The 16,688-nt window shown below is 43.9% G+C and overlaps 1 protein-coding gene across 1 annotated transcript in view; it reads right to left on the bottom strand.

Moving 5' to 3' along the window:
• Positions 1–524: 524 nt before the first annotated feature.
• LOC105472614 (Purkinje cell protein 4) overlaps positions 525–16,688 on the bottom strand; it is a 62,026-nt gene continuing 45,862 nt past the window's right edge. The window contains exon 3 of the mRNA XM_011726007.2: positions 525–938. Coding sequence (XP_011724309.1) covers positions 811–938 — 128 coding nt within the window. The 3' untranslated portion in view covers positions 525–810. The remainder of the gene's footprint in view (positions 939–16,688) is intronic.

Genomic DNA, 16,688 nt, shown 5'->3' with positions numbered 1-16,688 from the left:
TTACAGGTTGTAATAAATAACCCTACCAGGTGGCAAATCACAGCATGGAGGAAGTTGGGGAGTCTGGAGAAGGTGCCAGTACCCTGGAGTCACACAGGTGCAGAGTACTGCAGGTAAGCCGCAGAATGGCCTCTCACAGGCTAGGGTGTCCCCTTTGGAGATCTGAAATGGGTCTGCTGAGTAAATCTGGGGACGCTCCAAACACATACGCATCACCTTCTCCCGTTTTATTCTCCTGGATTAGTCATAATTCCCCAGGGAAACTTCTGAGTCTTCGGCACCCGAGGATGCAGGGCTCTATTCCCATGATAAGAAGAAAATATATTGCCATCGCCAGCCAGCACTTAGGACTCTCCGAATGAGGCAGGCATGGCTGAAAATGGATCTCTCACTCCCAGCAAAAAAGCTCCTAACAGAAGACAACGTGTTACGTCTCTGACTCCTAAGAGGAGGAGGAAATAGACACGTGGCTCACAGTCATCTCTAACGTCGGGTAAAATAAAGAGAGAGAGAAAGGCAGACACTTGAATTCACTCATCTTAACTTCATTTTATTACAACATCAAGGAAAATAGTTGCAGGAGGAATGAAAATGGAGAGAAACATAGAGATTAAGCTACTCACAATTCCATTGTCTATACCTTCCTACAAGGGTCTAAATATCACAGGTTTCTGTACATGCATTGGAGGTTTGCTGTGCGTGTGTGGATTGTGTGTGGATGACTTCTCTCTAGGGTGTTGTTCGTTTAATTTCTTGACAGATAATGGTTGAGTTTGGTGTTTTCAGGTGGAATAGGAGGGGGCTCTCCCGCTAGGACTGAGACCCAGCCTTCTTCTTCTGGAATTTTCTGAACTGAGACTGAATGGCCACCGCTGCACGTTCTGTCTCTGGTGCATCCATGTCAATGTCAAATTCTTCTTGAACTTTCTTCTGTCCATCTGTAGCAAGACAAACACAAACAGAAGGCAGTCACTGAGCTGAAAATAGGAAAGCAGACAGCCCCACTAGATAAGTGAAGCCAGGGAGTCCACCTTGGGGCACACACAGGGGCTTGACTTACACCCCAGCACACGAGCTCATTTGCAAAGTAAAATCCAGTGGACTGTTTTGACAGAGCTCAGAATCTACCACCTGAGCAGGACAATAAAACTCAAGGACACAGTCTCAACACTTCATGTACTTTCTGCACATGATTTTCTGTTCTCAATGACCATCTTGATATATGGTTTTAATATTGGCTGTGCTGTTACTTTCACCTGCTATCTTACATAGGTACCATTTAAATATTGCTAAGACATTGGCCCAATGGTAGCTGATATTCACAGCTACTGAGTTAGCAAAGTCGTACACTGAGTTTCCATGCGTAATTCTATGTGTCATTCTCAGGGAAGATTTGCTTATTGCAATCAGGGCTTCCATTTTTATCATCGTCAAGATGGGATGACACCATTTGATCTTCATAGTTCGACTGAACTTTCACAAAGCTTACATTCTTGTTCCTGTGAGGTAGGCTTGGCAAATGGCTTGCTAAGGTGGAGGGATTTCACCAATTTGCACGGTGACAGGATATAAAGCAGGGGGTGGAGGAGGGAGCAAAGGCTTGGGCCTCTGTGCTGTGTACCTTACTACAGCACAGGGCCAGTGCAGCCAAGAAGGAAAAACAAATAAATCAATAAAATTCTTCAGTCGTGGAAGGTAAATGTCTTTCAAAGGCCTTCAGTCTGATCAGACCCGGCGTGTTCAGGGTGGTATGGACGTAGAGTGTATAGTGTATGCTGCTTGGGTGATGGGTGCATCAAAATCTTACAAAGCACCACTGAAAAACTTACTCATGTAAGCAAACACCACCTGCTCCCCAAACACCTATGGAAATAAAAAACTAAAATAAAATAATAAATGCCTGTAGTCTAATGAAGACTAGACATCAGATTCATCAAAGGCATCCTTTTTCTTTTTCTTTCTTTTTTAAATACAGGCATGAGGGTCCCACCCCAAACTCCAGGCTTCCTCCTTGCCCAGCTGCAGTGGGAAGGGTGCTCCTAAGAGCAAGATTGATGTTGAGAAATCCGTGTCCCTGCGGGGAGGCCAGACATCTACACTTTTTAAAAAGGCTCTCAGGTGTAGCCAGAATTGAGATCCAAGGACAAAGGAGGCCTTGGAGTTACCTCGAGCCAGAACTGGGGACAGAACTCACCTCTCCTGGGACTTGGACCAAGAGCCTCGCTGCCACCCTGGGCTTGTACCTAGAGCAGAGGAGGCCAACCCTGTGAGGAGCACAACCAGCTTGGAGATGGGAGAACTGGGGGCATTCTGAGGCAGAGGAAAAGCCCTAGCCAGGGAGCAGGACACGGGCTCTATTCCTGACTATCTGCAGGCAGCCTGAGTTCATCATCCACTACCTTGTTTAGGGACTTTGCATAATAATGTTCAGGCACCAGCTCTATCGGAGAGGGTGGAGGAAGCTGGGGTTCCTTGAGGATTTCAGGTAAGGCCTGCCTATTCTCCTGCTTGCAATAGATAGACAGACAGACAGACAGACAGACAGACAGACAGATAGATAGATAGATAGTAGATAGATAAATAGATAGATATAGCTAGAAGATAGATAGATAGATAGATAGATAGATAGATAGATAGATAGATAGATAGATAGATAGATGGATAGACAGAGATAGATGGATCAATAGGTGGATGGATGGATAGATACTTAGACACATACATATATACATAAGTAGATGATAGATATAGAAGATGATAGATAGGATCGATAGATAGATAGATAGATAGACAGACAGACAGACAGACAGACAGATAGATACATGGATGGATAGATTAGATAGATAGATAGATAGATAGATAGATAGATAGATAGATAGATAGATAGATAGATAGATAGATAGATACATGGATGGATAGATTACATAGATAGATAGATAGATAGATAGATAGATAGATAGATAGATAGATAGATAGATAGATAGATAGATAGATAGATACATAGATAGATACATAGACAGACAGATGAACATAGATAGATGGATAGATAGGTGGATGGATGGATAGATACTTAGATACATGCATACATGTATACATAAGTAGATGATAGATAGATACCTACATACATACATACATACATACAAACATAAGTAGATGATAGATAGATACAGATAGACAGGTAATAGATAGATGAGAATCAGCACTTATTTCAGATGCATCTGGTTGGGTAACATTTCCTCTGCAGATCCGTAAGCAGCCTCCTCTCAATTTTCCTAGCACCTAAGCAGCTTCTACCTGGTATAATATGAAGGAGCCCTTCAATTATACCCTCACCTAACAGGAGGGAATGTCAGCTCTGGCTTTGGAAGCCTTGTAGGACTGATGCAGCCATGACCCAAATCAGAGAACTGTTGTCTTCTATTTCAAACTTGCTGCCAATGCTCATAAAAGCAGAGATGTTGAGTGCACCAATGCTTCAGAATATTTCAGAGGCAGGGGAGGGGGGCACTTCCTTTTTAATCCACGACAGTCCAAATGATAGAGAGACAAGTGGAACTGTTTCTCACACTCCAGGTAGCTATTCACATTGTCTTCTACATTGCCAGGGCCCTTTCTTTGGAGAACCATAAGGGATAGGATCACTGGGGGAAGTAAAAGTTTCCTGTGGCTCAAGTAGCTGCTTTAAAAGTGGTTAATTAATGTTATCACATGAGCCCGGAACTGGAGGGCAAGTGTCTAGCAAGCCCAAAATGCAAATGGCTTCAGTGTTTGTGCTGATGGCAATAAACCCTTTAGTACCAATAACATCCTTGGTTAGGAAGCATCTACAGCACTAGGAATTGTCATTTTTCATAAGATGGTTTATAGTCCCAAATCCTCCTACTCCCAGAGGAATCCTTGCATCGACTGTACAGTGAGTGCAAAGGGGAAAAATTCACTCTGATTCCAAGGAGGAGGGGAAGTTACTCTTTCAAATTTAAAATGCTGCTGCAATCTGAAGTTTTAAAAGGGCCAGATTCATCTTTCCTCTTTTATAATAATGGAAGAAAGTGGCAATATTATTTTTTGACAAATGACAAATGAAGACTCCAAAAATTATGTATATTAAGGAAATGCATAATGAAACAGTGAGGACAGGTCACAGAAATCAATTTTGCACTTATATCTTAAACTAATATCTCAGCCACAAGCGATAGACTGATTTCTCTTTTGAAAAATATTACATTGTTTAATGAAGAAACCACTGACATTTAAGGAATTGCTACTTTCTGTGTATACTTCAGATAGGCCAGTCCCGGGGGAGGGTCAGATGCTGTTAGAGGAGTGACAGGAGTTCCTTCCACTGAGCCAGCCAGGAGTGTGTAAGGAAGAGAACGGGGCACCCGACTGCAGTGGAGAAGGGACAACCAATTAGACTCGGCGGCACAGGCACAGGGTTCAATACAAATGGCCTGTGGCTCTGGAAGTCAGGAAAGTGCAGTTCTAAATACCCCAGATTCAGAAGGCACGAGGGTTGGGGAGGAGAGTAAGGGAAGGGACCACAGCCAGGCCCAGAACCACTCTTCAGGGTCTTGGAGCCTGCCAAGGTTCCCCAAGAATGACCCCAGTGATAGTGACAAGACCACAGGAGCAGGGTGGCCCCGTGAGGAGCCTCCCCAGCCCCATCAGTCCCGGGCACTCCAGCCTGGGCAACAGAGTGAGACCTGTCTCAAACAAAAACAAAAACAAAAAGCACAGGCCTCGTGTCCCAGCAGCCAAAGCCCTCAGTCTCCTTGGGGATGAGAGGCTGCCTCTCTCCTCACACTTAGATACTCCCCGCACGGAGTGAGGTACCCGGCAGAAGCAGGGCTGTGGAGTCCGGGTAAAATCTGAATTTGGGAATTGCCTCTGACTACTCTGTGACTCTGGAAAAGGTTCTTAGCTTCTCTGGTGCTCAGTTTTCTCATCTAGAAAACAAAAGCCTGTGCTACCTGGCTCCCAGTGTTAGGTTTATGTTCAGATCAACACTCGATGGTACCTTAAAGAACAGGCCACACTGTACTGGGCATGGCATGGCCACAGCTGCAAAGGTCAGTGAAGGGGACGTGGGCAGTAAGGTGGCTCTCCAGCCTCAGGGTGTCTGTGTCTGCTCAGTGGTGTGATTCATGGATCACTCAGGCCCTAATCCAGGGAGGAAGAGAGCACTTTCCATTATGGATGCCCACAGGGCCATCGTGGTCAGTTGTTTGCTGGGCTTGTTGCAAGATGGCCCCAGCCCAGAAATACAAGGCAGAAAGAATATCCTTAAAATTTGTTTGGCCGTGTGCGGTGGCTCACACCTGTAATCCCAGCACTTTGGGAGGCTGAGGCGGGCGGATCACAAGATCAGGAGATCAAGACCACCCTGGCTAACACGGTGAAACCCCGTCTCTACTAAAAATACAAATAATTAGCCAGGCGTGGTGGCAGGCACCTGTAGTCCCAACTACTCGGGAGGCTGAGGCAGGAGAAAGGCGTGAACCTGGGAGGCGGAGCTTGCAGTGAGCCAAGATCACACCACTGCACTCCAGGCTGGGGGACAGAGCAAGACTCCGTTTCAAAAAAGAATGTGTTCAAAAGAGAGACCTCCCTCTGCCGACCCATACAGTCCACAATTCACAAGTCAAGTCACTGTAAAGCTTGGACAATGCAGAAGGACATTCTCCTTAGCTACGAGGACACGCACCATGCCCTCCTAGTGGCCTAGAGGCCTTTTCAGAGCTTCTGTGTCCAGGTGGGAGCAGGGCATCTAAATGAGTGGTACGATCGAAATGAATGCCATTGTCATGTCCAGATTGCAGTACAATCATTTCTGTCATATTTCCACTTGCTCCTTCACACAGATGTCTGAAGGCTTGGGTCTGGACTGGGTGGCCTCTCCCTGACATTTGCATGTAGGATTCTGCCACCTGTACTGGAACATCACTTTGGCCACACCCAGTCTCAATGGTGGCTTTTCAGCCTGAGCAAGCAGCAGGTTAGACTAAATTACAATTGGCCTGAGGATGCCTCCATACTCCGATCCTCAAATAAAAATACAATCTTCCTTAGTACAAAAACTAACTAGAAGTCTAACTCAGGAGTACTGTACAGGTGCGCTCTGGTCAACAAACAGTGAGGTCTCCATCAATCACAGCAGCCCATTTTCAGTCAATCACAGGTGGGCAACTTACTCCAACAGGGCAAAATGCTGCTCTGTAACCAGTTAAACTGCCTCGGTGCCTCCTGTCTGCTTTCTGCCCGTGAAAGCTGCCTAACCACGTGGCAGGCTGGAGTTCTGAGAACCTGTTCTGGGTCAGAGAGACGCCTAATTCTGGAATCATTCTTTTGTTTAACTCCACTACATTTGACTTGTCCACGGCTTTTCCTTTTAAGAAGTATTTCACCAAAATACCTTGTAAGCCGTCCAGGCTTCACAGTTGTCATTGCTTGTATTTGCCTCAGGTCCTGGAATTCGACCTTTTCCCACTCTGCCCAGACATTCTGAAATTCTCAAGCTGATTACAGAACAGTCAAGAGGATATTCATGCCAATTAGCAGATTTGATGTAAGAGAACAGCAATTCCAACTCCACCAGAAGGCGAGGGGAAACCCGACTTACTGATCATTATAGCTCAAAAAAACGGCCCCTGCCTATGTCCTGAATGGTACTACCTAGGTTTTCCTCTAGGGTTTTTTTTTTTTTTTTTTTTTTTTTTTTGAGACGGAGTCTTGCTCTGTCACCCAGGCTGGAGTGCAGTGGCCGGGTCTCAGCTCACTGCAAGCTCCGCCTCCCGGGTTCATGCCATTCTCCTGCCTCAGCCTCCCGAATAGCTGGGACTACAGGCGCCCGCCACCTCGCCCGGCTAGTTTTTTGTATTTTTTAGTAGAGATGGGGTTTCACCATGTTAGCCAGGATGGTCTCGATCTCCTGACCTTGTGATCCACCCGTCTCGGCCTTCCTCTAGGAAGATTGACTGGCCATCAGAGAAATGCAAATCAAAACCACAATGAGATACCATCTCACACCAGTTAGAATGGCGATCATTAAAAAGTCAGGAAACAACAGGTGCTGGAGAGGATGTGGAGAAATAGGAACGCTTTTACACTGTTGGTGGGATTGTAAACTAGTTCAACCATTATGGAAAACAGTATGGCGATTCCTCAAGGATCTAGAACTAGATGTACCATATGACCCAGCCATCCCATTACTGGGTATATACCCAAAGGATTATAAATCATGCTGCTATAAAGACACATGCACACGTATGTTTATTGCGGCACTATTCACAATAGCAAAGACTTGGAATCAACCCAAATGTCCATCAGTGACAGACTGGATTAAGAAAATCTGGCACATATACACCATGGAATACTATGCAGCCATAAAAAAGGATGAGTTTGTGTCCTTTGTAAGGACATGGATGCAGCTGGAAACCATCATTCTTAGCAAACTATCACAAGAACAGAAAACCAAACACCGCATGTTCTCACTCATAGGTGGGAACTGAACAATGAGATCACTTGGACTCGGGAAGGGGAATATCACACACTGGGGCCTATCACGGGGAGGGGGGAGGGGGGAGGGATTGCATTGGGAGTTATACCTGATGTAAATGACGAGTTGATGGGTGCTGACGAGTTGATGGGTGCAACACAGCAACATGGCACAAGTATACATATGTAACAAACCTGCACGTTATGCACATGTACCCTAGAACTTAAAGTATAATAATAAAAAATAATTTTAAAAAATGTATAGCTAGTATCACAGTTGATTATAGAGGAAATGTTGGTGTTATGCTGTTTAATTTATTCAAAGAAAGTTTGAAGTAAAAAAAAAAAAAGTGATCCATTTGCACAGCTCATTTGTGAACAGATATTTTAATCCAAATATAGAAGAAGTTTAAATTTTGAATAACACCGAAATGGGTTCAGGAGGTTTGGGTTTCATCAGAAACAGTTAAAATGTATGCCAAGAATAGAAAATGAGAAATCATACCTTTTTCTTAAAAATAAAGAGTTTTTGCTTTAAAAAAAAAAAAAAAAAAAACGGCCCCACGATTCAACGTCCTGTGTGCCTGGAGGGCCATTATTCCTCACAAGCCCTTCAGACTTCAGCCCAGTCCATCACCTGCAAGATCTCACCTCAAAGGAAGTGACAATCAAAATCTATCAGGCTGGGCAGTTACATGAACTGCTACATTATGTAGCTACCTGTCCTTTACCTGTCTACCTGTCACATTGCCCTTTCTCAACAAAGCGTGTAGCTGCAAAATGGCTCCAAGCAATGAGGCTTTTCCCTCTGAGCAGAAACCTCATTAAACCACCAGGATCTGACACAGAGCTCTGCCAATTGTCATTGAATAATGAAGAAATGATGCTCCCTGAGGCTTGGAATGTCCCCTGATTCAGTTCTGCCACAACCTCCACTAGGAAGCAAAACAGTCCTATTCAAGTTTAAACTTTGCACTAGTATAGACATTTCTTATGCTACTTTCCTGAAATACTGCCTTTTCCCCACAGAAACTGAATAGAAGGTGGCCTGTGCAATTATGTTTTATTATGTCATAAGAGAAAGCTCAGGTAGCCCTTCTTAAAGATGGAATGGCAATAAAAACCACTCCTTCCTGAGCATTAAATAGATCCTCCCTCATATACTCAAGTAGATTTTCTTTTATAGATCATTCGATGGGCAAATGTAAAATAGAGAATCATAAATATAAAGGTTAGGAACTATTACACTACCAGTTGAAGACAATCCCAAATGAATATTATGAGTCTCTGGGCCAGGCACGGTGACTCACACCTGTAATTCCAGTACTTTGGGAGGCCAAGGTAGGAGGGTCACTTGAGCCCAGGAGTTTGATACCAGCCTGGGCAACATAACGAGATCCTGTCTCTATTTTTTTAAGTCTCTGGTATTGTCATGAAAATCCAAAGAACAGAAAAATGCTTTGATAAACTAGAATTCCACTTGCATCTATCTATTCTGATAAAACAGAGTTTGGTGCTGCAGCAGAGGTTCTCATATCAGTCCCATAGTCCATCAGCAGATACTTGTCGAGAAGAGTATTAGTTTGCTCAGGCTGCCATAACAAAATACCAGAGACTAGATGGCTTCACCAACAGGAATTTATTTTCCCACAGTTCTGGAGGCCAGAAGTTGGAGATGAAGGTGTTGGTAGGTGTGGTGTCTCCTGAGGCCTCTCTCCATGGCTTGCAGATGGCCACGTTTTTTGCTGTGTCCTCACCACGTGAGGACATTAATTTAACATTAATCAATTAACCATCTCTTTAACCATCTCCAAATGCAGTGACACCCTGGAGTACTGGAGGTTAGAGCTTCCACATATTAATTTGGGTGGGGAGACGACACGATTCAGCCTATAACAGCACCTGACCTAATTGGGGGGCTTCATAGGTTTTAAAGTAGCTTTACATTATAAAGAATCTATATATTATGATTCTCTATTTTACATGGAGAATTTGGGCTTCTGTAGTCTGTAGTTTGGACTTACGTAGTCATTTATGAGAGCTGCAGGAAACATTCATCATCCTCATTCTAGAATGGCCTCGCTTAAGATCACATTGTGAAGACTGGCCAAGCCTGACTTGGGATCCGGGTCTTGTTCCAAATCTTGTTTTCATTCTATGGTGTTATGCTACTTCATCTCCTTAGATGTAGACCAAGTTGATAGACTTCTTTATGGACCAGTTAATATAGCTCTGGGGGAAAAGCATCTCTTGGATGGTCCAAGTCTAAACATATAATACAGTCAACCAGCTTGCAAAATCTGCTGGCTTACCAGGCAGTCTGGGGGAACTATAGCAAATTCATGCTTTCGGCGAGTGGTCTGAGAGAGCCATCCCTGTCCTGGGGGCTGGGAGAGAGCAGAGAACAAACCTAGTCCCCTCCTTCCCCAGGAAAACAAATGGAAAGGTAAATGCACAACTCAGTAATAGAATTTCAGAGATTCAAAGAGCAAAGCAGGCCGCTGGCGAGTGTGAGGTAAGGTTGTCAGGTGGGGCTTCTGCCAAGGAGTCATCCTGGGAGGGGCACAGCCCCACAGTGACACCAACCAAGATGGGGGCGACAACCAGGGCTCCTCACGGATGGTGGGAAATAGCACTTCCAGAAAAATGGTCTTCATCTGTGCGTTCACAATCTAAGTGGCAGGCTTCAAATAATTAACATAAATTCCTAGGAAATTAACGAACATGAAAATTCACCTAGGGCATGACAGAGCTATTCATGGATCCTGCAACAGTCCCAGAAAGGATAAAAAGTTTGAAACACAGCACAATTCAAAAATATATTAACCCCTAAACTTGGGAAAGGAAACCCTCAAATCTATTTGTTTCCCAGTTGACAATGATGAAAGATCATTTCTCAGGTCATCATGGTAAGGTCATTGGAGGAACCATCAATAAGTCATGACAGCAGCTTTTACTTTTAACACACGGACACACACACATACAACATAACACACACACACCACAGACCCACACATCCACACCCATCACACAGTCACACACCACACACACACAAACACACCACACATACACCACATCAAACACACATATCATACCACATACACAAACACACCACACACTGCACACACACACCACACACATACCACACACACACATCACACCACATCACACATCAAATACACACCACATACACACACACACCACACACACACCATACCCCACACACTCACACCACACCAAACACATAGCACACAAACACACAACACACACACCACACACAAACACACCACACACACACCAACCACACATATCGTATCACACACAAACACACCACACATAAACACACACCCACACACATCACGCCACATCACACATCAAACACACTATACCACACACACCACACACACACAAACATCCCACACATAGACCAAACACATACACACATCACACACACAAACACACCCTACACACACATACCACACACACATACCTACACACACACACCACATACATCACACATCAAATACATACCCCACACACACACCACACACACACCATACCCCACACACTCACACCACACCAGACACATAGCACACAAACACACATCACACACAAACACACCACACACACCACACCAACCACACATATCGTATCACACACAAACACACCACACATAAACACACACCCACACACATCACGCCACATCACACATCAAACACACTATACCACACACACCACACACACACAAACATCCCACACACAGACCAAACACATACACACATCACACACACACACCCTACACACACACATCACACTACATCACACATCAAATACACACTACACACACACACCACACACACACCATACCCCACACACTCACACCACACTAAACACATAGCACACAAACACACACTACACACACCACACACAAACACACCACACCAACCACACATATCGTATCACACACAAACACACCACACATAAACACACACCACACACATCACGCCACATCACACATAAAACACACTATACCACACACACCACACACACACAAACATCCCACACATAGACCAAACACATAGACACATCACACACATCACACACACAAACACACCCTACACACACACCACGCACACATACCTACACACACACACCACACACATCACACATCAAACACACCCCACACACAAACACACACCCCACAGACACCAACACACACACCTCACTCCACATGCACGCACTCATACACAAACACACCACCACACACACTTCTACACAAACACAACGCTCACCACACACATTGATACACACCACACACAAACACACACTACACACACAACACACACAAACATACCACACACACACAATTACATCACATTACACACACAAACACATACCACACATACACAAAAACACATTACACACATCACACTACACACACATACACACCACACACACACACCACACACACCACACACATACACACATTAGACCACACACGTCACACCATACACACACTCATACACACCACACAAACAGGTAAATGTTTTAATTTTCATATTTATCACTCTTCATATTTTAAGATTGATTTGATAGAAACGAATGACCTCTTAATGCCTAATCCTGTAGATCAGAAATTTGTGCCCAAGCAGTAAATTTGGATGTAATAGTCCCGAGTAGGAGTCTGCCTTCATTAGGAGTCGCAGCACATAGCGTACTATAAAGGACCTATATTTTAGCATGCTGTAAAGAAATAACAGTCATTTAACTTAAGTATGCCTTGCAATTTGGGTATTTTAATGCCAAGGTTCTTAGAATGTCCTATCTTCCTTCAAAGTATGATATTAACTTTGGAAGAATTAATATCTGTCAGCTGTGTTGCCCTTGATATAATTAAGCTAACTGATGCAGAGTTCTATGCTGCTGAGGCCCTCTTAGCTGGGATCCCCTCCCCCACACCAAGGCCACTTGGCCAAGGAGAAGGAGTGGGGATTCCTTCCTAAGGACCCCAAACCCTTGCCCTTGAGGCAGAGAAAGCCAAAGAGACAGGTAACAAAGCAAGTAAGGATTGGAATTTTATCCTTTACACCTCACATTGGATCAAGATATACTCAGAGAATAAGGTGTCTAGAGTGAGAGAAAAGGTCAATTCCTCCAGAGGAAAAAAAATTGTAACAATAAGTTTATACCCGTAGTACCTAATAATGCTGGCATACAGCATCACACTTTATGAAATGTCAATTTAACAAAAGACCATAAGCTCTTTAAAAAGCTGAGAACAAAGCATGCAGAGAGCCACTATGTCCTTCTGCCTGACTTCCCGAGTTGCAGTCCCTCTGCGGCTTGGGGCGTGTGGGACTCCAACAAGCCAGCCCCACAGCCCGGAGCCACTTCTCGCTCTGCCTGCTGGCTCCGTATTTATGAACGGGGGCTGCTGGTGCAGAGAATTGCAATTTTCCAGGTCTGTGCTAAGAGGCAGAGATTAATAAGCAAGTTCAGGCATTAACAGTCCCAGGCAAGGGGACTTTTCTGCATCTATTGTATTCCCCAAATCAAATAAAAACACAACTCTCATTTCTTCTAGCTTTCCATTTGCCAAGTTAGTGCCTTCTTTGGTACTTAAAGCTTTCTCCAAGACCGAACTTAAAGCTTTTTCCAAGAGCGAACAATTCTCCTTTGTCCTAAAATAGAAGTATTCTGAAACCCACAGTGTTCGATTGTTCAAATCAAGTTCTGATTAATGCAAAGCCTAACTTGGGAGCCAAAAGTAAGAGTTTACTCTGGCCTCCTCTCAGTCATCTATTTCTCATTATTCTGTTTCTCGGGCTTCCATCCAGAAGCACCCTGGCTTATATAAAATGCCCTCTGTGGTACTAGATAATCAAATAAGCACAGATCCATGAGTATCGATTGCACAGAATGAGAACTAATGAGATCAGATCTTCCTCCAAATTTATTAAGCGAGGAAGAGCACAAAAAAGAAGGTATAATCATCACTGAAGAAATACTAATTTTTCTGTTGAAAAAGCAAAATGTATTCTTATTTGTATGAATTGCTTAGGCTGTCATGACAAAGTACCATACACGGGGTCACTTAAACAACAGAAATTTATGTTCTCACATCCAGGAGGCTGGAGTCCAAGATTAAGATGTTGGCAGACCAGGTTCCTCCTAAGACCTCTCTCCTGGCTTGCAGATGGCGTCCCTCTGTGTCCTCATAGGAGTATCCCTTTGTGAGTGTCTGTGTCCTCATCTCTTCTTCTTATAGGGACAGCAGCCAGACTGGATGAGGACCCAGCCTGAGGACCTCATTTCAATTGAATTACCTCTGTAAAGACCCTATCTCCAAATAAGGTCACATTCTGAGGTCATGGAGATTAGGGCTTCGACACTTGAATTTGATAGGGAGGGAGTACACAATTCCACCCAGAACCACTAGCCAAATGCCTACATTTTCAAGAAAAAAATGGAGACAATCGGTGAGGTATGATGAGAAACAGCTTGACTAGGGGTAGCTTGAATTCAAGTCATGACTCTTGACTGTGGTCAGATTTGCCTTCCTGAGGTTCAAATCCTTGCCCAGGCTTGTTTTTCTCTGGAGAGCATGTGCAGGGACACAGTTTGTAAGGAGTCGAGGGCCATCCCAATGCAGGGGTGCATTGCCCAAGATGGCAGCTGGCAGCCAGGCTTGCCCAATGCACCCTCCTTCCAGCTTCTCCATCTACCACCAGGCTGAGAACCTGGAGGAAATCATTCCCAGATGTCTCAGGGGTGGAAGTTTGCTGCGCAGGTTAGGGTTGGCCAGGCAGGTGCACTAGAAGGATCTGAGAGGCAGAAATGAGCACCAGGGGGCAGTCAACCACAGGAAGATCCCAACTTCTGGCAAACCCTGAGGCGGAGGCACTGGGTTTATCTTGGGCAGCTGTGAGGACATCCCAGGGTCCTTTGTCTGGTGGCACATGCCAGGCAACATTAGGAGCAGTCGAGCGTCTGCTAGAAAGATCTATCGTGTAGCTAAATATCTTCCATATGAATTGTTTCTGGCTGGATACCATCTAGGCTGAGCTCTCTGCCTCCCAGACATTTTTTTTCTTTAACTTTCATTTTAAGTTCCGGGGTACATGTGCAGGATGTACAGGTTTCTTACATAGGTAAACGTGTGCCATGGCGATTTGCTTCACAGATCAACCCATCACCTAGGTATTAAGCCCAGCATCCATTAGCTATTCTTCTTGATGCTTCCCTCCCAATAAGCCCCAGCGTGTGTTGTTCTCCCCCATGCATTCGTGTGTTCTCATCATTCAGCTCCCACTTATAAGTGAGAACATGTGGTGTTTCCTTTTCCGTTCCTGTGTTAGTTTGCTGAGGATAATGGCTTCCAGCTTCATTCACGAACCCGCAAAGGACATGATCTCATTCCTTTTTTAGAACTGCATAGTATTCCATGGTGCATATGTACCACATCTTCTTTATCCAGTCTATTCTTGATGGGCATTTAGGTTGATTCCATGTTTCTGCTATTGTGAATAGTGCGGCAATGAACGTATGCATGCTTGTGTCTTTATAACAGAATGATTTATATCCCTTTGGGTATACACCAAATAATGGAATTGCTGGGTCAAATGGTATTTCTGCTTCTAGATCTTTGAGGAATCGCCACACTGTCTTCCACAATTGTTGAACAATGGTTGAACTAAGACATACATAGGTTCAAAACAAAGGGATGGAGGAAAATTTACCAAGCCAGAAATTATTAAAGGCCCTGTAATAAAAGCCCTTTCTTCCAGATCCAACGAGAGTAGGTTCTGTTGTCTGCACCACCACCTCCTATAGCCATAACAAGTTACACTGGGGCCAGGGGAGGAGAGAAAACTATACAAAGAAAAGCGGCAATCTTGTGCTTTTAGAGATCAGATTGCAAGATTTTAGTTTATTTACATAGAAAATACTTTAATATTTACTTGAGAATAACTTGAAGGAAAGTGGGTAAATGAGAACTCTTTTGGGAGTGGGAATAACATACCAAATGCTTTCTTCCTCTCTGAGCACATGGGAAGAATTGAAATTCCTTCCCAGGAATCAGCAGCTAGCTGCCCTAACAGCAAACCACAGAAAAGCCACAGTTTGCCCTTCTTCACACTCTGACTAGGAAAAATAGAAAAAAAGAAAAAAATCTCTTCAGGCTGATTGGAAGGATAGAGGACAAATTAGTCATCAGACAATTCAGATAGCCCCTCTGTGCAAGCTAACCAGCTTGTAAGTACCCAATAAACTCCAGGAGCAGAAAGGGGTTGTGGCTGAGTCTGTTCATTGCCTTTGTTTATCCCCTTTTTCTTAGTTATAAAACCCCTGATCTGGGGCTGAGCACATCGTTATCCAGAAAACAGTTTCCAGCCTCCTTACTGTCGGATGTGGCCCTGCAACTAGGATTTGATCAATATGACATAAGTGGAAAAAAGAAATCTTACAATAAAGTTGACAGACACCCCTTGCCCATTTTTTCTACTCTGTTCATATCTGTTTTCTATTGGCTGAAAGGTAGGTGCAATGGCTGGTGCTCACGCAGCCATATTCAACCATAAGTTGGAAGTCTTATGCCAAATACGGCCAAACAGTAACAGATGCTTGATGCTCCTTGAAACTACACAGACTGCCCTTGACCATCTACCTCCAGACTCCTTCTATATGAGAGAGAAATAACCTTCTCTACTGTTTAAGCAGTTTTTATCTTGGGGTTTCAGCTTCTTTTAAATGAACCTCATCTTCTACACATATGTGATAATCAGTGTATAATTCATCAGGAAACATTTTATTTCAAGTTAATAATGGAAGTTCACATATATTTTACTGTGCATTGGATGGGTTCATTTCCTTCCCTGAACTGCACATTTTGTTTTTTGCTTACGTGCATTCATTCAGTTTCTGAAATGGGTGGTCATTTCTTCATAGCATTTAATGCTTTAAAAACCCCAGAGACAGTTTTTTGCAGAAATACTTCCTTTATATGCAGTAACTTTTGGCAACATTCCCTCTGAGGCTTCCCTGCTTCATGTTATTTTTTTTCTCCTTTTGGGACATTTGCTTCTCCCTCCACACCCTTCCCTTTGCAGTAGATGAAACTGTGTAGTTTTTCAGTTGCCTGAAAACACAGGAAATTGATGTGAGCAGATCCTGTTACAGGGAAGGTGACCTCCCTA

The sequence above is a fragment of the Macaca nemestrina genome, chromosome 4, assembly GCF_043159975.1.
Source record: "Macaca nemestrina isolate mMacNem1 chromosome 4, mMacNem.hap1, whole genome shotgun sequence".
NCBI lineage: Eukaryota > Metazoa > Chordata > Mammalia > Primates > Cercopithecidae > Macaca > Macaca nemestrina.
Note: the sequence above shows the minus strand (reverse complement) of the source record. Positions and strands in the feature narration are given on the sequence as shown.